Raw genomic sequence first — 18703 nt, 5'->3', positions numbered from 1 at the left:
ATAGTACGGGGAATGTTCTCGGGGTGTAATTGAACCTTAAAACTGTTGATACTGCTGCTTCCTGCCTCTGAGGCTCAGCATGGGCTGCGGCCATTCTTGAACTCAGGACAGCCCTGCCTCAGGGATGTGTACCCCAAAGAGGGTGTGGTGTCCCTGGGGAGGTGGGGATGCTAAAGAGGGGCCAGGCATCCCCAGGACATCATCCCCCAGAGTAGTCCCACAGGGAATGCTGTACTAGGCACAGGGCATAGGCTGGCACGCGAGGTCAGGACTAGTCGCCTGCCATGGTGTTTCTTCCTGTGCCAAGTTTATTTTGTCAGTCCCTGAGCAGCGGCAGGGCAGGACAGTGGGCACAGCCTCATGGGGCCAAGGCGGGAGGGGAGGAACGGGAGCCAACGGGTGTTTTGGTTCCTCAGCCTGAGAGGATCACAAATGACGCAAGTTCCCAAAAGAGACGGGTGGGGGGGCTGCGAGGGATGTGTCAGCCGGCGAGAGGAAGAAGCCAGATGTGCTACAGCAGCTCCAGGGCTGCTGCCCCGAACTGATGCTGCCAGAGCACAGCCCCACTGTGATGCCCCATAGACCACCCCAGGGTGATTTGCCCCACAGTGAATGTGCACACCCAGGGTGGCATGGCCAAGCTCCCTGTCCCACAGTTACTTTGATGCTGTTAGTGTCCCTGCAGTATCCCTCAGGCAGTCATGCTGCTTAGCCAGGCTTTTGGTAAGCCCACGGGTGTTAGGTGGGGAATCTGGGGATGCTCCTAGGAAGACCACCAAGGGATGCAAGCTGGGGCATGGTCCCCAAGCTGCCACCCATTCAGCATGAGCTGGGGTACACACAGGTGCACCCCAGGGCCCATAGTGGAGCACGGGGGGATGACCAGCACCATGCAACCCAGAACTCTCACAACGAGCTGCCAGCCCTGGGGGCACCTTGGCACCTCCCTCCCCACTCCCAGCGGCAGCAGGGCTGATGTGGCCCCAGCATGGGGGAGCAATGAGATGAGCTCAGGACACGTCTCCCATCTCTCCCTCCTCCCCGCAGCTGTGCAGCAGATGGTCTTGGAGGAGCCCCTGCTTGGCAGGGGGCCCAGGGCCCGCAGGGAGAAGCCATCCCCAGTGGGGGCCCCCCCGGACCGCTGAGGCCAGAAGGGCCGAGCACTTCACCAGCCAGGAAAAACAGAGGCCCCAGCGCGGAGCGCACGGTGCCCCTTCGGTGCACACCACAGAGCGCTGGAATAACAGCCCTCGCTCCCGAGCCCGCCGCCTGCTATCAAAGGGCCCTTCTTCTGCTCGGCCTCTGCGGAGATGGGGCCAGGGGCCCATCGAGGGCTGGCGGTGAGAGGAGGCAGCTGCTCCACACCGGCGGGCACCGGCTGCACCCAGCCAGACGCCGGGCACATCCCACCCCATCACCCTAGGCCAGCTGGGGGTCCCTTGGGCAAGTGGGCTTATTCCAGTGCCCAGCCCAGGCAGAATGGGGGTCAAGCCGTGGGGAGCAGTGTCTCCTCAGGAGCCCTGGGCATGTCCCTCCTGCTGCCCCAGTGGGGCTGCACTGGCACTGCCCAGGCACTGTGAAACCCCGAGAGCCCTGGGGCTAGCTTTGACCTAAGTGGTGACCCCAGGGCAGCGCGATAAGATGGCGCGGGGCACATGGACCCCAAAGGTGGGGACAGCCTGTAGTACAGCGCGGGCATTCCCTTGTCCCTGCAGCCCCGCGCCCCCATCCCCTACATTCCCATCCCTCCACACTCCCGTCCCTCCGTGTCCCCGTACCCAGTCTCCCACATAGCCCCGTCCCTCCGTGTCCCCATACCCAGACCCCCACACAGTCCCGTCCCCCCTCACGGCAACCCCCCACGTCGACCGCTCCCGTGCCCCGCCCACTCCGCCGAGACCACGCCCATCACTCCTTTAATCCTGCCGCTTGCCCCGCCCTGTTGGGTGTGCGGTCACGCCCGCTCCTGATCCCTCCGCCAATGGGGGGCGCGCATTGCGCGCGGCTCCACCCCCGGGCTCGCGGGCGTCGTGCGCCGTCTCCATGGAGAGAGGAGCGTCCTGCCGCGCGCACGCGCAATGGAGCGGGGCGGCGGCTGCGGCTGGGGCTGCGGCCCAGGCCGCGGGCAGCGAGACCCCTTGGGGTAACCCCCGGTGGGGAGAGCCGGCGCAGGGCCTGTGGAGCGCTAGGGGCAGGGGGGAATGAGAAGGTGGTGGGTCCGGCCTGTGGGGAGGTCGTAGCAGAGAGGGGGCTGAGCCCAGGCAGGGGGTGTGAAACGTGTTGCTGCCGGAGGTCAAGGGGCCAGAAAGGAGTTACGGACGGGAGACCCCTCGGGATGACAGACCCAGCAGCAGGCACTGCTTCTGTCCCCCAGAAGGAGAGGAATCCCTCACCTGTCCCTTGCCTCAGTGTGGAGGAGACACTGCAGAGGACCCGGGGTCAGGACACTGCCTGTGCTGGTGGGGGCTGGGGACGTGGTTGGCAATGGGGGATGCGCCCCGCTGCTTTTCTTCAGGATCTTTTCCCTCCTGCAGGGGCGCTCTGACCAGCCATGTGGATCCCGGATGCCACGGGGACACGCCACCGGGCAGGGTCCAGGGTGACGGGCCTGAGGTGCCCGTGGAGGGGCTCCCGTGCCGCGGTGAGACACTGACAGCCACCACCAAGAGGCTCCAGGAGATGTCAGACATAGACAAGCCGCCCCAGGAGATATCAGACACAGATGAGCTGCCTGCTGTGGCCCTACCAGTTGTGTCTGACAGGGAATCATCTCCAGAGACTCAGAGGGATTCCTCTAGAATCAAGCTGCCTCCCTGGCTTGGAAAGTGGGGGACTAGCCCCGAGAAGGATTCCTCCACTGCAGTGCCGGCACTACCCCCCACCCCACCCACATCAGCAGGGAAGCCCAGCCAGTCGGTGCCCCAGCAGAGCCGTGTGACCCGTGACTGGCAGAAGGAGGTAACTCCATAGGGGAAAATGCCCCTCAGAGTTGGCCCCATCGTGTCCCTCATGCTGATCTTGTGAAGCTCCCTGCTTCTGTGCAGACCCCTCTCTTTAAATAGCCACCCGGACGACCTTGAGCCCAGCGGGATAGAAAGGGGATGAAACTCAATAGCACAAAAGGCACAGACAGGCACGTGGGGAGTAACAGTAAGGCAGGAGTAAGGCAGGAGCTGGGATCTCATTGCTGGGGAGCAGGAGCTGTGTGTCACAGCCCATCACAGTGATGTGGGGACACCTCTTTGGGCAATCCAAACTAGGGGGCCCCTGATGAACCAAGCTGTGCCACAGCCTGGGGACTCCATGGATTGTTCAAGTGCTGTAACAATGCTTGTCTGGGGCAGTCTGGGCACCCAGGTGCTTGGGACAGCCATACAAGGCTGGCTGATTTCCACCACGCAAGACAAGTCAGCCCTGCCCAAGCTGTGCCCCTGCTCCAGCTTTCCCAGGTTTCTGGCCAGAAAAACCATATAACACCTCTATGCAGTTTACACCTCTAGGGCTATTGAAAGTCTAAAAGCCAGGAGAGGGCATGGGGAAGTGCAGCCTGGGCTCCTACCCCCTTCCACAGCCCTCTCTGTCCATCTCCAGATAATTGTGGACCCCCTGGACTCTCGGCTAGCGGAGGATTTGGGCAGTGAGAACTTCCAGCGTGGCTACCATGGTCTGCCTATCCACCAGTTTCTTTCCACACTCACTGACAGCTCCTCCCCAAAGGACTGTCCACCTCTCAGGGTCCTGCTGGGGCAAGGTGAGGCTGACCCCAAAAAGCCATATGCACCCTGAAAAGGTATCAGAGGGATCTTAGCTGGGGCTGATGCTACCTTCCCCTCTGCAGGGCAGCGGAAGGCCACACTGGCATCCATGCTCTACGAGAAATACAGGCAAGCCCTCACTCCTGCGTGAGACCCACCCTTGGGGTTATGCTGCATAGATGGGGACCTGGGGAGGTGGGGATCCCCAAGCTGAGAGGTGCAGGGTCTGCTCTGACTGCAGTAAGGAGACGGAGGAGGAGATCAGCCCCCCCCGGAGGCGCATGGAATCGATCTCCACCACGCACAATGACTACCGTGCCATGGGTTTCCAGCCCACGCTCCAGCCCACCACCCAGGTACGGGCAGTAGAAATCCCCCCACCAGCTTGCAGCAGCCTCCAGGGACTCTACAAGGATCCCATGTCCTACCAAGCATGTAATCCCTTCCAGCTCATATTTTCCTTCCACTGCAGCCTCACAACTACTTAACAGAGGAGCCAACCAGCTTCTGGCTGGAGCAAGTCCATGGGCTGTCGGTAAGGCCCCCACCACACTGTCCTGCCAGGACCCTGGGGGTCTCAGCTGCTGACAGAGACCTCTCCAATTCTCTCCTCTCCAGGGTGTCACGCCCTTCTTCGGCAGAAACATTCCCTTCAAGAGGAATGCAGCCTTCTCCACTCCTATTACCTTGTACTTAGGGCATCCTGAGCCCTTCAACCTCTGTGACCCCTACGACCCTCTGAGCAGCCAGCTCCAGCCCCACAAGCAATAAAAAAAAATGGGGGACTCAGGTGGTCCCAGCATCCTTGCCCACCCCAAGGCTGTCCTCAGGCTGAATGTTTGGAGGGGGAGCACTGTGTCCCTGGGATCTCAAATCCCATGAGACCATGAAGCAAAATGGAAAACCCTTCAGCCCTGTTGCAAGTCACTGTTGACACAAAACACACTGTGGTCCCAAGATTTCCTCCTTAGGCATAAGGGAGAGCACCTGGCACAGCCCCATCTCCTGGGACACATCCCCTCCCGGCACACGAAGTGGGTGACACGCAGTCCTTGTTCCAGTCCCCAGGCACAGGTGTGTTCCAGAAAGAGGCGGCAGCGGGGCGGCCAGAGCATGAGCTCAGAGGAACGCACTGCAGCCCTCACGCCAAAGCAAACCCACAGCAGCCCTGCCTTCCCAGCACCGCCCAAGCCCTCAGCAGCTGCCCAGCACTGGCTCCCCGTGCCCACACCCCAGCCCTATAACGCAGACAGACCCCTGGGATATGATCTCTTGGGATGTTTCAGGCAGCTGTTGCCAGCCCAGGCTGAGTTCCATACTGGGTTCCCCCTGGCCTCCCTCCCAACTTGGCATGCTGGGGAACAGTGAAGTAGAGGCCACAGGACAGATGGATCTGGGGAAGTTTGTATTTCAACAAAATAGTTGCAGCGAGTCCTATATTTACACCTGGAGGAAGGATGGGTATTTACATGACCCGATAGGGTTATATACAGGGGAAGGGGAGACTGGGGAAGGGGGGAGTTGCGGCATTGAAGCCTGACCTGGCCAAGGAGTCAGTCTTGGCAGGAATCCCCATTTCCCCCCACCCCAGGGAGAGGTTGACATGGACAGCAACTTCTACTGGGGGCCAGATACTGAAAAGAGACGGCAAAGTGCCCTTCGAGGCAGCCAGGCCCCGGAGAAGCTCAGAGCCAGCTGAGCCACAGGGGAGAGGGCGGGAGTGGCAGACACAGTGACAGAGGGTGGGGGGCATACAAAGTCCCTCGAGCTGGATCAGGGCTGGTTACCCTACTTCAGCAGAGGATGTGGGGAAGGTGGGCTTTGCTGGTGCTGATAGAGGGGGGCAGATGGTGCTGTGGCCACTGCCCCACCTTGCCCAGGCCCTGCAGAAGCAGGGGGGTTGCAGAGGCAGGTGGATGCAGTGATGGGGAGGGTGGCGGTGCATCTTGGGGCACCAGAAAGTGCTGGTGGCCCCGTTGAGCTGGGGGCTCTGCCACAGCCACTTGGCTCAAATGACTTAAGGGTCTTTCCTCTCACCCAGCAGCCAGTATGTCCGCATCTTTCCCTTGCCCTGGAGGCAGAGGTGAGAAGTTAGACCCTGCCCACCCCTGGAGCTGTTTCTTGCATGTCATCCCCAGCATTGAGGGCAACAAGGGTTCCCAGGCCCAACCCACCTCCCCATCACATTCCCTCATGGTTGGACGGGCTGGTACCCCACCAGCATCACTGTGTCCTCACCTTCATTTCTACATCCCCACGCAGCTCCAGCTCAAAGCAGCCAAACTCATCCAGGACTTCTTTGGTTGCAGATGACACGTGGATCTTCAGGGCTGAGTAGCACAGAGGGACAAGAGAGATATGGCTGGGTGCCACGGGAATGGGACACACCTGTGGTCCTGGACCTCAGCTGCCAGCCCCACGGCTTACCCTGGCCATTGGATTCCATGCGGGATGCGGTGTTCACTGTGTCCCCAAAGAGGCAGTACCGCGGCATCTTCAGACCCACCACTCCAGCACACACGGGCCCTGCAGGCACAGAGGCATTCGGGATGCTGCAGGGAGGGTGGGCGAGCACCACCCAGCTGGCTGGTGTGGGGGCTCACCGGTGTGTACGCCAATGCGCAGGTGGAGCTGGTCGTTGGGACGGTGACGGATCTTGAAGGTTTTGACAGCCTCGAGCAGGGCCAGGGCCATGCGGACAATCTCACGAGCATGCAGCTTCCCATTGCGCACCGGCAGCCCCGAGACCACCATGTAGGCATCCCCAATGGTCTCCACCTGTGGGGGCAGGTACAACCTGGGCTCCTTGCTGCCTGCCTTACTTTGGTGGGCTGTGCTTGCTCACCACACCACTCACCTTGTAGACATCAAAATTGTCGATAATGGCATCAAAGCAAGTATAGAGATCATTCAGCAGCATCACAACCTGGATGGAACAAGGGAGTATGTGCATCTGGTAGTGGGCATATCCCCCTAACCTCAGAGATGGCACTGCCAGGGTATGAGACCTCCACCAGTCCCACAGACATGCTGCCCCACAAGTCCTGCTCTCACCTGCATGGGGGTACTCTCTGCTGAGAGGGCGGTAAAGCCCACGATGTCACTGAAGTAGATGGTGACACTGTCAAAAGCCTCAGCCCGCACTGTCTCTCCACGCTTCAGTTGCTCTGCCACAGAACTGGCAAGGATAATGGTGAGCTCCACCCCAAACCTGCTGTTCCCCCTGCAACCCTTGCCCCACACCAGCATGGAAAGCTGGCAAGGGACCCCATGTTTGCACAGCAGCAGGTGCATGCTGAACCCATGCCAACCCTCAGACCCACACATTCCCTTGTGTCCCTCTCTCACTGGGGCAGAATCTGGTAGAGGAGGTTCTCTGCCTTGCGCTTCTCCTCCAGGTAGGCCTGTGTCCTCTCTTCCACCAGCTTCTCCAGGTTGTTGGCATACTGCTCCATGCGTGACAGCAGGTTGTCCAGGATGCTGGTGCTTCCCTCCCTGCCAGGGTTCAGTCAGTTGGCACTGCAGGAAGAGGTTCCCCCCAAACACCACCCACCATCCCTGGGTCCCCACTCCCACCCAGGGCTACCGTCCCCACATGTGAACTACCCACTTGTTGAATCTACGTATGAAGATCTTGATCTGACTGAAGTCAGGGCGCTCGGCCGGCTCCTGCGCCCAGCAGCGTTCCATCAGCACTGCCAGCTCCTCACTGTGCACCCCGATGTCGATGGAGGGGCGGAAGAAGGGCTTCTGGCTGTTACGCACCTTCTGCACAATCTCTGCCAGGGTGTGGCCAACAGTGAGCATCAGATCTCCATGGTGGGGAAGGGCCTCCACATATGTGCTCCCCATCCTCACCTTTAGGGCTCAGGTCCATGCCCTCGATGTAGAAGGGGCCGTTGCGCAAAGCAACCTCCTGCACGATGATGCCAAAGCTGTAGACATCAGCTTTCTGCATGCCTGGGGTGGGCAAGTGCCCCTTCTGCAGCAGCTCCGGGGCTGTCCACAGCTTCTCTGATGGGATAAAGCAATGGAGCAGTGAGACAAGGCATCCCCATCCCCCTGGTTCTGCTGGGTAGGCACTCACTGGCATAGAGTGCATGTGTGTCCTCATTGTCACTGGGTGAGCGGAAGCTGGCCAGGCCATAGTCAGTGATCTTCAGCACAAAGCGGCTGTCCACCACGCAGTTGGATGACTTGAGGCTGCCGTGATGCCCAATGATGCTGTTGTGCAGGAAGGCCATTCCCTGGGACAGATGTACACAGTGAAGCCCATGTCTCTCAGACACCTCCCCCCACCCCCTCACACCCCTCAGTTGAGTACCTTGACGATGTCATTGATGAGGGAGTAACGAAACATCCAGTCCAGGTTGATGCTCTCATTTTCCAGGACATCCTGGAGTAGCACATTGAGTGGACCCCACCAAGCACCCAGGTTATGGTGATGGCAGCCTCACCAAGTGCCCAGATGGGGGGTCTGCAGCACCCACCCCCACCCCTTCACTGGCCTCTGACACCTGCTTGGACAGCTCAGCTGTGAGCCTTATAGGGAGGGCTCAGGTGGCCACCAGCATCCACAGCCCTGTCCACAGCACCCAGCCCAGCTGGGTCACCTGGAATATCTAGGTGTCACCCACAGTGTCCCCAAGCCCTGCTACCTGCAAGCTGCCCCGTGGGCAGTACTCAGTGATGATGCAGATGTTGGGGGGGTCGATGCACGCCCCAATGAAGCGGGTCAGGTGGTTGAACTGGATGTCTCGCATCTGCAGGTGGAAGTGGGCCCAAGAGAGTCTTGAGGTCAAAGGGCATGAGCTGCTGCTCCTTCTATCTTCCCACATGCCCAGAACCATTCCCTGCACCCCAAGCAGGTTGCCCACCCTAGTCCAGACCCCAAACCTACATGCTTTAGCTCGAAGAGCACCTGCCGCGTCAACTCGATGCGCTTCTTGTTGATGTGCTTAATGGCCACAACGTTGCCCTGGGGTATTTGGGAAAGGAAAATAGTCTACTGGATGAATTTGCGAAGGGGAGGAAAGTGCCAACGTCCTGCAGGAGGGGGTGCAGCCAAGGGGGAGCACAACAGAGCTGGGGCATTTCAGAGGGAGGACTCAGCTCCCTGCCTGCTGCACTGACCTTGAAGTGGCCGGTGTTGGCAAAGATCTGGTACTTGCCATGGGTGGTCATCAGGGAGCCATAGCTGGAGCCACGCTGTAGGAAGGAAGGGATTAAGGAGAGGAACCTTGGGGTGGAGGGATGGCCTGCACCAGTGAAGCAGGGCAGGGACATCCAAGGTGTGCAGGAGATGGTACAGGATGGGTTTTAAGGGTCAGGACAAGCTCTGCACGCTCTGTAGGAAAGGTGGAGACTCTGGGATGAGGCATGATGCACTTCTCCACATGTAGGACATGGATAAGGTATGTCTGTGTATGGGATGGAGGGCAACATAGGAGCTTGATGGAGTGTGGTGCTACATAGAGGACTCAGGGCTGTGTAAAGGATGGATCTACAGTGGCTCTGCAGGGAATGGAAAGCCATGCCAGGGATGGATGGAATAGGAAATGGAGAGCTATGAAGGGATGAAGGGCTATGTTGAGGAGAAACAGAGCAGGGCTGTGGCTCTGTAGGAAACAGAGGGCCTTGTAAGAGATCAGCAGGGAGGAGTGTCATGCAGGGAGGGAGGGCAGAACAGGGGCAGGGAGGTGCCTCAGGGATGGCTCCTCTCACCAGGGACAAGGTGAGCCGGCTGCCCGCTGCCTTGTGGTACCGCTCGGGACTTCCAAACTGCAGCTCATCCCAGCGGATCCTCCAGAGCATGCTGGCAAGCTCCTTCTCCAGCATTAGCTTCCTGGGGAGGCACAAGGGTCAGGCCCCCATGCCTCCTGCCCTGCCTGCCTACCCATCAGACAAAGGTTTCCCCAGTCCTGACTGACCTGAAGATGAGGAAACTGGAGATGCCAAACATGACGAAGGTGAGGCCAGTGCCCAAAGCCACAATGGCCAGCATAGAGAGGGGGGCTGCAGGCAGGAGAGGATATGTCAGGGTGGCCCAGCTGGCTATGATAGCCAGACTGGCATGCACCCCTACAGGAACTAGTTGGGATCTAAGGGATGTGGGGACCCAGGACACCAACTTTTATCACAGGAGGGGTCATCCACATCAAAGACACAAGGAGGGTTGTCCAAGGGGGGAGTCCCCTTCACCCAGGGGATGGGTGGTCCCAGCCAGTGGATTTGCTTCTCCACACCTGAGTAGTGTCCCACCACCTAAGGCAGAGAGAGAGATGAGGCCACCCCAGACCCCCCTATCCCATCTCCCAGCCCCAGCCAGGAGGAACCTGGAGCTGGCCTGCACCTCATACTGCCCGGTCTTGGGGTCGCCCATGGCCCATAGGTTGAAGTCAGTGTCCCGGTCATTGTTGCTGTCCATGCTCACAAGCCCTGTCACACCTGTGAGAAAATTAAGACATGGATGGGGGGGGAGGGGGTCTGAGCTCCACCACCCCCTTGGCACCCACAACCCAGCTGCCCCCATCCCAGCATTACCCTGGAACTTGCGGTCCCGCATCTTCTCGATGATGTGGGTGGCGTTTTTCTTGGAGCCGCCCTCGCGCAGAGTCTCATTCAGCACCATGGCGTACAGCAGCATCCCATCATAGAAACACCCCGCCACCAGGTTCATCTGCCAGGGGGAATCTGAGCACACCCACAGCCAGGCACACAGGAGCATCCCAGAACTTTCACATCAGGACCACGCACCCACCCACAGCCTCGATACTGCTCTGGGGCCAGGGCGTACCCTGCAGGAAGGGCAGTGCCTGTGGCTGTTCCCACCAGGGATGACCCCTCTAGCATTCTCTGTGGCTGTGTCCCACCCTCTGCATCCTGGTGAGGTGCCTCAGACCCATGTGAAGGGACCCTATTAACCCAGCACACAGGGGAACTCACTCACCAGGGAGTAGTTGAGCTGCACCCCAAATTTTTGCTTAGCTCGCCGGATGAGCTGGGTTTGGAAATGCTGGTACTCTGGATTTTGGGGTTCGTAGTAGGTGATCACCAGCACCATCTGCAACCAAGCACAGCACCCTCGTTCACACACTGGGGACAATTGGGGAGGTTTCTTCCCCCAGGCAGGTTGGCCAGCTCACCTGGAAAGCCTCACGCAGCCCTGAGTCCTGGCCTGGGCTCTCCTGCCAGGGCTTGAAGGGGTCACGGGCAGAGTCACCCCGCAGGCTCTCCCCGAAGACGTCCAGGTAGAAGAAGACGTAGTCACCATTGGTGAGGTTCTCCTGTTGTGCCAGCTGCATGATCTGCCGCAGCATCTCTAGTGGCCCACAGAGGTACACCACTGCCAGAGAAAGGCAAGGGCTTCAGTGGGGCAGGGACACCCCACTGCACCCCAGGCACACTGCCAGGAATGGGGCAGATGGGGCACAGCAGCCCCGGGAGCAGCGGCTGCGGCTGAGGGGATAAAAGGAGAGAGGGAGGTGGGGCAGTGGCTGGCTCACCACCTCCCTGCAGCCCATGGTCAGACCCACCGCCCTTGCTGGCACAGACCCACTCTTGCCCCACTAATCATCTCAGACTGAAGGGGGAGAGGAGAAACAGGGAAAATCTTGCTCAAAATCATGAGGTAGATGCCCCAGGCACAGACCCTACACACCCTGACCCAGCAAAAATCAGCGAGAGTATGTCTCCCCCCTGCATCAGCTTCCCGGTTGCTCCATGCCAGCCCTAGCCACGGAATCAGGGGGGCTGGGAGAGGCACTGGAGCCGTGCGCCGGAGGCCCCTGGGGAACCCAGGCTGTGGAATGGGACAAACCCATGTTTGGGTTCGTGGCCGGCTGTCCGTGCGGCAGGAATGCGCAGGTTCCCAGATTCCAGCACCTTCGGCGGCCGCTAATTGGAAACAGAGCATCTCGTCGGTGTGACCCACACAGCAAGGAGGTGCCCGGGCCCCGTCGGGCCGTCCTGCCTGCCCCCACCCTGTGCTCAGGGCTCGGTCAGCTCCCGTGGAATGCCCACCCAAGTGCTGTGTGGGGCCGGCCTGCGGCTGGCACAGGGCATCACAGTCTGTGGGGATGGGAGCCTGAAAGTGTCCGAACCCCCCCGAGCAGGGGCCCTCCGTGCCCTTGCTGAGGATCCTGACACTGCCTCCTCCCTCCCCCCGGAAAACCAGGGCCCCCGCTCCAGCCAGTCTGGCTGGGAACCCGGGATTGAGCAACGGAGGAGGCGGCGGCAGCGGGTGCTGGAGGAATGTCACGCTTGGGCGCTGGCCCCGACACACAGCTCTTCTGCAAGGGGCCCAGCGCCCCGACTGGACCCGGGGAGTGCGAGGGCTGGGGACAGCAAGGAAGCGCTGCACTCCAGGAAGGGGTTTCTGCTGCTAGAAGGCACCCAGCCATGTGGGCAGCAGGGCTGGCAGGGCCACCCACAGGAGCAGTGAGGAAGCCCACGGGTGGGAGAAGAGACCCAGCACAGCCTCCTTGGGTACAGGGAGTCCACAGCAATGTGGGGAGCTGCTCCTGGGTACGGAGGAGAGGGAAATCACAGCACCGTGGGCTGTGTGTGAGCAAAAGCCTGTTTCAGGTTTTGAAATGGTTCCCTCTGAATGCTGCAATACTTCAAATAAACACTCTTGGCTTCTCCAGTTTGCTTGTCCTCCATCAAGAAATGTTCCCAAATTTCTCATCCAGCTCAGCACCTCCCCAGCATGCAGAGCCTGAGGGCTCCCTCAAAAGATATAGATGGGACCCTCCCCATCCCACTGCAGGCATCAAGGAAAAAAAGCCACAGGGGCTGGGGAGCCACAACAGCTGGTGGCAGATGGTGGGACACTGCAGGCAGCCAGCCCCTGCAGCAGCAGCAAAAGCCTGCAGGTCAAAGGCCACCGAGCAAGGGGATGGACGGCGCCTAGACGGTTCCCTGGGGACAGGTTGCATGAGCTGTGCAGAAGGAAGGGTCAATGCTTGGGGCTCTCCCTGAGGCAGGCAGCTGCCTCCAGCTGGCAGCTTCTTGCACAGCCAGCAGCGCCTTAGGGGGCTCATGCACACCCCAGGGGCCAATAAATGGCCAAAGGCAGCCTTAGCATCACCCAGCAAAAGGGGGAGGAAGTTCTGCAAGGCTGGAGTGCATCCAGACCCCTGACATTTATTTAGGGGGTGTCTCTGGTGTAGGTGGCAGACTGCCAAGTTCCAGGGGAGGGGCAGGACCACAAGCAAGCAGATGAGGTGGCAGAATACTGCTTGACCCCTGCATGATGTAAGATAACCCTGAAATGAGGGCAAATCCCAGTTTCAGGCAGAAAATCCCAGTTTCAAGCAGTCCCAGCAGCACAGACATCGCCCTGGCCTGCGGGGGAGTGCAAGAGTGAGGACCAAATGCATTCCCCTCCAGCAGCACCACCCAGCCATCTCCCCGGGCAGGGCACCTGGGCTTTTTGCAGGCAGATGCTCCGGTAATTCCCTCAACCACAGCTCTAATTATATCTGTGCTTTTGCAAATGGCAGAAGAGACGTGGGCCCCTGCACGTCGCCCAGGCACTGGTGAGAGGGGCAATCCCACCCCCTCTTGTGTCTGTTCATTAGACCTGTGAATGTCAGGAACCAGCAGTGTTAGGGATGCATGGAAGGGCAGGGAAGCAGCTTTCTCTAGGAAATGTTTACCAAACTCTTGCCCATGATTTGGGAGAAGGAAGGTGACGCCAAGAGGGAAGATGCATGCTGTTATTGCAGGTCATGGATGTGGATGCAGGCTGAAGACCCTGCTTCCATGTCCATGCCATTCCATGCAGGGGTCCCAACAGCCTTGCAAGTCTCCATTCCCTGCCCCACACAACTGGGCTAGGAAAGGACCTTTTAGCAGCTCTGCAGCCCTGGGCATCCACCCCTGTGGGGCCAAGCACTCAGCTCCACTCAGCCCTTCAACATGGTGCCAACTCTGAACTGTGGCCAGAGAGGCCCCGACCCTCTTGATATCCCATGGCAGAGGGAATGGAATTGAATGATCTTTAAGGTCCCTTTCAACACAAGCTTTTCCATGGTTCAGTGATACTATAACCCCAGCTTAGAAAGCCCTCAGGTCTCTGCCCATGCTGGGCCTTCACCACCATCAGCCACAATCCCCTGCCTGCCCCAGGAGGGATTGATTCCCATTGGGGTGATTTATGGCACCAAGACTGAAATGTTGACGGGTACCATTGATCTGAGCCTTTCTCCCTGCAATGCCCTTTGTCCTCATCCCATAAGAAGCTCCAAACCCCATGGCTGTTGATGGTACATGCAAGGGCTGCCATCCCAGTGGGCCAGCCATGGGATGCTCACTCCCTAGGCTCAGCCACACTGGCCTCAGTCCAGGATAGGAACCCAATCTAGCACCCCAAAAGCACCTCCCCTCTGCAGCCTGGTCCTGCTAGGCCTTGGACACAAGTCCTGCTGGCCCATCTGGCTCCACTTATCCTGGCTAGATGTCCTTCCTAATGACACAGCATCTCAGAATCCATTAAGAAGAATTGCAGAGTGGCTGACTCCAGGATTGATACACCCTGCTCATCAATAATGAAAGAGCATCAGGCTGCCGTTGCTCTCCAGCTGCCTCTGCAAGCCCCTCCATTTCCTCTCACTCCCAATATAGCTGCTCTCCTGGGGCACTCACAGGGCACTAGATTGATTTACCCTCCATCAGCAGAGTAGGGCTATCACACCCCCATCCTGGGAGTGCAGCAGGGGCAGGCACAACCTGGGGTGCCCAGGTACCAGTGTGGGGGGCTCTGCCTGAGCACAGCACAGCCACCCAGGTATGCTGGCACCATGGTTCTTGAGGTATGTAACCACAGCTGACGCTGTCCTTCAGAAAGTCACATCCACTCCATCACTCTCAGCCTCCAAGGACATGCCTGGGTCACCCCGATCTTGCTAACACAGAGGTTGGGGTGGTCCCACAGGGTGCCCATCACAGCATGTCCCACCACACTAGGGGTCTGCTCCAGCTCTCGCTGAAAAAGGCTGACTCAGCTGGGAGCCTGGGAGGGAGACACTGTGCACCCTCCTCCTGCTGTATCCTGGCCCCTTCACTAGCACAGGGTTTGGCCCAGGGAGGGGCTCAAGTTCTGTCTTGGCCCGTGTGAGCTCACCTCCTCTGTCAGTCCTGCTGCTCCTCCAGCCCCACTGTGACAAAATGTGTTCAATCCTCACTGCACCCCACACACAGCCCATTTTGCCCACCCCTCCCTGTGCCTCACACAGATCCCACTGTGCCTCCAGCCCCACCTTGTGCTCCACAGGGGTCCCACTCTTCCTTTGGCCCCTTGTCATGCCCCACCACACAGGTGCCACTCTGCCCACCCCCTGCTGCACCCCACACGAGTCCTCGGCCCTTTGCCATGCCTCACATGGGCGCCATTTTGCCCTTAACCCCTCACAAGTCCCACTGTGTCCTCAGACCCTCATGGTGCCCCACAAAGGTGCCACTGTCTCCTTGGATTGTTGCTGCAGCCCATACGATCACACGGTGTTCCCATCCCCTTGCTGCATCCCACATGCATCTCATTGCCCTCTCTGACACTAGCTGTGCCCTATCTCCATTGTCCCCTGACCCCTTGGTGCACCCCGAAGAGGTCCCACTGCCACCCCTGGTCCCTTTTTGTGCCACACATGTCTCCCACCACGTTCTCAGTCCTTTGCTCTGCCCTGCAGTGATCCCACTGTGTCTCCATCCCCTCTCTGTGCCCCGTATGGGTCCTGCTGCCCCCTTAACCCCTTGCCGTATCCTATGTGTTGACCACAATACCCCAGTCCCCTTGCTGCACCCCATCCTTCCCTTTCCTGTGCCTCAGACGGGTCTAACGACCCCCACGATCCCCCACACGGATCCCATCACACCCTCAGCCCCTCGCTGTGCCCCGGGGAGGATTTTGCCTCCCCCCCTCGGAGCCCTACGCAGATCTCCCGAGGGGAGCCCCCTCCGCTCTCCCTTCCTCCTCCCACTCCCTCACCGCCACCCCCGCTCCCCGGGCGCTCAGCCCGATCCCGCCCGTGCCCATCGTGTCCCCCCCGCACCCCACGCCGCGCCACCCCACGCACCGCGCCCGTTGGCTTTGATGAAGTGGACGGCGGTGTCGGGGCCGCCCTCCTCGGGGGAGTAGATGTGGACGGTGACGGTGAGGTTGTTGCCATCCTGCAGCTCCTGGTAGATACCCTCGACGGTGAAGTAGTAGGGTCGGTCGTCGGTCTTGCGGTCCACGTAGAGGAGCACGGCGCGGGCGCTCCAGTTGAAGTGCGCGTGGAGGTGGGAGACGAAGGCGCCCAGTTTGGGTGCCGAGGGCCCGGTGCGCACCGTCGTGCTGTAGTGCTCCCGTTTGCGACTGAAACCCGCTGCCACCGCCCCGCCGGTGATAAGAGGCAGCCGCCAGTGAGAGGCGAAGCGCCCCACGGACGCGGCGGGGTACACGCAGCCCGGCCCGAACAGCACGTCGGGGTCGTGGTAGAGCTTCAGGTCCACGGCGTTGAGCGGTGCCACGTACTCGGAGCAGGCGCCTTCCAGCTCCGAGCTCATGAACTCGACGCGCACCGAGAAGGGCCGCGGCAGCAGCGGCGGCTCGCCCCGCTCCAGCGCTTCCAGCGCCAGGCTGAGCGCCGGACCCACGCGCGGCCAAGCCCACGCGTAGCTCACGTTGCGCTCCGGCAGCACCACCGCCACCGTTAAGTTCGCGGGCGCCCCGTCGGGGGTCGCCGCCCGCCTCCCCGCGCCCGTCGGTACCGGCGGCAGCAGCAGCAGCAGCGCCAGCAGCGGCAGCGGCGGAGCCATGGGCCGCGCTGGCTCCTCCGCCCCGGCCGCCGCCCGCCGCTCCGGCGCCCCCGCCGCGCCCCCGCCCGCCGACCGCCACCGACCGCCCTCCCCCGGGGGGGCGGCGCCGCCGGTCCCCGCCCGGCCGGCCGGGCACGGGGATGGGCGGCACCGCGGCGGGCGGGGGGCGGTGTCCCGGGAGAGGGGGGGCCAGAGGTGGGGCTAGCGGGGAGGGGGGCGCTGCTCGGGGTGGTGGGGGGATGACGGGGTGTTGGGAGTCTGGCTTCCAGGTTGGCGAAGTGCTATGGGATCCCCAGCGGGGGGGCTTGAGAGCACGGTCCCCAGGTCCGGCAGCCCCGAGTAGGCAGGGACTGAGGAGGGGGTGCCTGTGTTCTAGGGGGTCCGGGAGGGGAGGTGGGAAGGGGCATCCGCGTTCGGGGTGTCCCCAGTGGATGCGGGACCGAGGGAGGTGTACTTTGGTTCTGGTGAGGTGCAGTGAGGGATAATCGGAGAAGAGGGCATCGCTTTAGGGGTGGGGGTCTGGGATGCTCGGCTTCTGGGTGGAGGGATTGGGGCCGGGCTCGGGGGACCCATCGGGGTATTAGGGAGGGAAGTCCCCAGAGCCGGCGGCTCCCAGTGGGCAGGGATTGAAGAGAGGGTACATGGTATCTAGGGTCCGTGAGGGGATTCGATGAGGGAACATTAGAGTTTGGCGTGTCTCCAAACAAAATCCCCTGGGCGGAGGATTGAGAAAGAGGTACCTGGGTTCGGGAGCTGCAGTGAGAGAGCATCCGGGTTCTCGGGTACCCCAATACCTAGAGACTGGGGAGGGGGCGTCTCATGCTGGGGATCCCCAGGGCTTGGGGAAGTCAGTGGGGTGCGGGGGAAGTGCATGACGGGGCAAGGGGCACCCTAGAGACGGGTGCGAGGATGTGAAGAGATACATGGCCAGCTGGAAGGGGATGGAATATACTGGGTGTGAGTGTCCTCACAAGGGATTTTTGGGAGGTTTTAAACTGTCGGATTAAGGAGGAATCAGGCTGTGAGGAGGCGTTGCCCAGGATCTGGCTGCCTCACTTGTGGGGGCTTCCAGTGCTTTTGTCCGTGGTATCTCCCCTGGAGATAGGGGAGGAGGTTGGAGATGTCCTCGGGGATTTAGGATGCAGGGAGGCACCTGGGGAGTTGGACTCTGAGAATTTGTGTGCTCTAGGGAACGAGACGCCTCTGAGACCCAGTGTGTCTCCCCAGTAGTGGAGGGTGCCCTGGCACCCGTGCCACAGGGCCCTGGCCGATGCAAGACCTGACAGGGCAGGGGGAGGCAGCGCAGGGGATGGCAGAGGGCTGGATGCAACAGGCATGTCCCCACTGCAGCTTTTGGGGCTTCAGCCCCTCTGTTATGGGACACGGGGCTGCGGGGTGGTGAGGTAGGAGGGTGGATGCCTACGAGTGAAGCACAGGGGAGCGCTCGGGGTGCAAGGTCTGGCTATGGCCTTGCACAAGCCCCCATGGCGCCGTGCAGCCTGGGATAATGCGGACAGAGTAGGGGTGCCGGTTCTCCTGGGATTTGGGAAGGACCTAAGGGGATGTTATAGGCTTCCATGAGGAGCCGCACAGCGAACGGAGACACAGAGGTGCCGTGCGTTTGTTTGCAGGGCACTTCGTGGGGCAAGGGGGGCTCGGCGGGAGCGGCATGCCTGCGGTGCATTCCTGGCATTCCCAGCCTGCTGCCTGCTCCCATCGGGAGGGGGTGGGGGGCGATAGAGACTGGAGGGGGGCTTTGGGGGTGGTGCCAGCCCCTCCCCATGGCTCAGAGCTGTGTGCGGCGGGATGCCTGTGTGTGGGAGCCCAGGGGGAGCGCGCTGGCTGCACGGAGGCCACGACGATCTTGCCGGTGTCACTGGCCCTTCAGGGTCCTGTGCGGCTCAGATGCCTGAGGGACGTTGCGCTGAGCGTCCCGGGCAGGGCGTCGCTTCCCCTCCTGGGATTTAGGGGCAGGCCGGGATTTTGGTGCAGAGAAGCACCGCGGGCATGGCACCACAGGATGCCCCGGGATGGGTTCTTCCACCTCTAAGGTTTCCGGGTGTCACAGTCCCTGTCACTGTTCCTGCCATTCACACTGCAGGTGTCCCCACCACGAGTGATGCGTGCCTCCCTTAGTACGGTCACGG

At 60.8% G+C, this 18703-nt stretch overlaps 2 protein-coding genes across 3 annotated transcripts; one reads left to right on the top strand and one right to left on the bottom strand.

Annotated features, from left to right (window-relative positions):
• Window positions 1-2033: 2033 nt before the first annotated feature.
• LOC306814563 (uncharacterized protein) lies at window positions 2034-4573 on the top strand. Of its 2 annotated transcripts, none has more exons than XM_079330714.1 (6): window positions 2034-2143; window positions 2535-2958; window positions 3592-3751; window positions 3839-4111; window positions 4228-4290; window positions 4374-4573. In XM_079330714.1, exons 1-4 carry the CDS (start codon window positions 2079-2081, stop codon window positions 3904-3906), a joined length of 717 nt encoding a protein of 238 aa, XP_079186840.1. In that variant the 5' UTR covers window positions 2034-2078; the 3' UTR covers window positions 3907-4111; window positions 4228-4290; window positions 4374-4573. The 2 variants fall into 2 exon arrangements, with proteins under 2 accessions (XP_079186840.1, XP_079186841.1); XM_079330715.1 differs by lacking the exon at window positions 2034-2143 and adding an exon at window positions 2158-2212.
• A 570-nt stretch (window positions 4574-5143) lies between these two features.
• Window positions 5144-16646, bottom strand: NPR2 (natriuretic peptide receptor 2). The gene is made up of 22 exons (XM_079330700.1): window positions 15833-16646; window positions 10901-11100; window positions 10705-10818; window positions 10299-10434; window positions 10108-10202; window positions 9887-10019; window positions 9686-9770; window positions 9480-9600; window positions 8889-8963; window positions 8656-8733; window positions 8414-8518; window positions 8080-8151; window positions 7843-8002; window positions 7614-7769; window positions 7366-7534; window positions 7104-7250; window positions 6810-6933; window positions 6613-6681; window positions 6359-6533; window positions 6183-6281; window positions 5994-6085; window positions 5144-5826 (listed from the first exon to the last, which is right to left on the bottom strand). The coding sequence occupies exons 1-22, from the start codon at window positions 16554-16556 to the stop codon at window positions 5773-5775; spliced, it is 3183 nt and encodes a 1060-aa protein (XP_079186826.1). The 5' UTR covers window positions 16557-16646; the 3' UTR covers window positions 5144-5772.
• Between the last annotated feature and the right edge of the window lie 2057 nt (window positions 16647-18703).

This window comes from Erithacus rubecula (genome assembly GCF_903797595.1).
Source record: "Erithacus rubecula genome assembly, chromosome: Z".
Taxonomy (NCBI): Eukaryota; Metazoa; Chordata; class Aves; order Passeriformes; family Muscicapidae; genus Erithacus; species Erithacus rubecula.
The sequence above is the reverse complement of the archived record's forward strand: the minus strand, read 5'-3'. Positions and strand labels throughout refer to the sequence as shown.

Excerpts from the sequence above, each read along its gene's own strand:
- LOC306814563 (XM_079330714.1), top strand. The coding sequence starts at position 2,079 with ATGGAGCGGGGCGGCGGCTGCGGCTGGGGCTGCGGCCCAGGCCGCGGG. Across the intron at positions 2,144-2,534 it reads GGGCAGCGAGACCCCTTGGG|GGGCGCTCTGACCAGCCATG; the intron begins GTAACCCCCGGT and ends TCCCTCCTGCAG. Across the intron at positions 3,752-3,838 it reads CAGGGTCCTGCTGGGGCAAG|GGCAGCGGAAGGCCACACTG; the intron begins GTGAGGCTGACC and ends TCCCCTCTGCAG.
- NPR2 (XM_079330700.1), bottom strand. The coding sequence starts at position 16,556 with ATGGCTCCGCCGCTGCCGCTGCTGGCGCTGCTGCTGCTGCTGCCGCCG. Across the intron at positions 10,020-10,107 it reads CCAAGACCGGGCAGTATGAG|GTGGTGGGACACTACTCAGG; the intron begins GTGCAGGCCAGC and ends TCTCTGCCTTAG. Across the intron at positions 6,534-6,612 it reads ACAATTTTGATGTCTACAAG|GTGGAGACCATTGGGGATGC; the intron begins GTGAGTGGTGTG and ends CTGCCCCCACAG.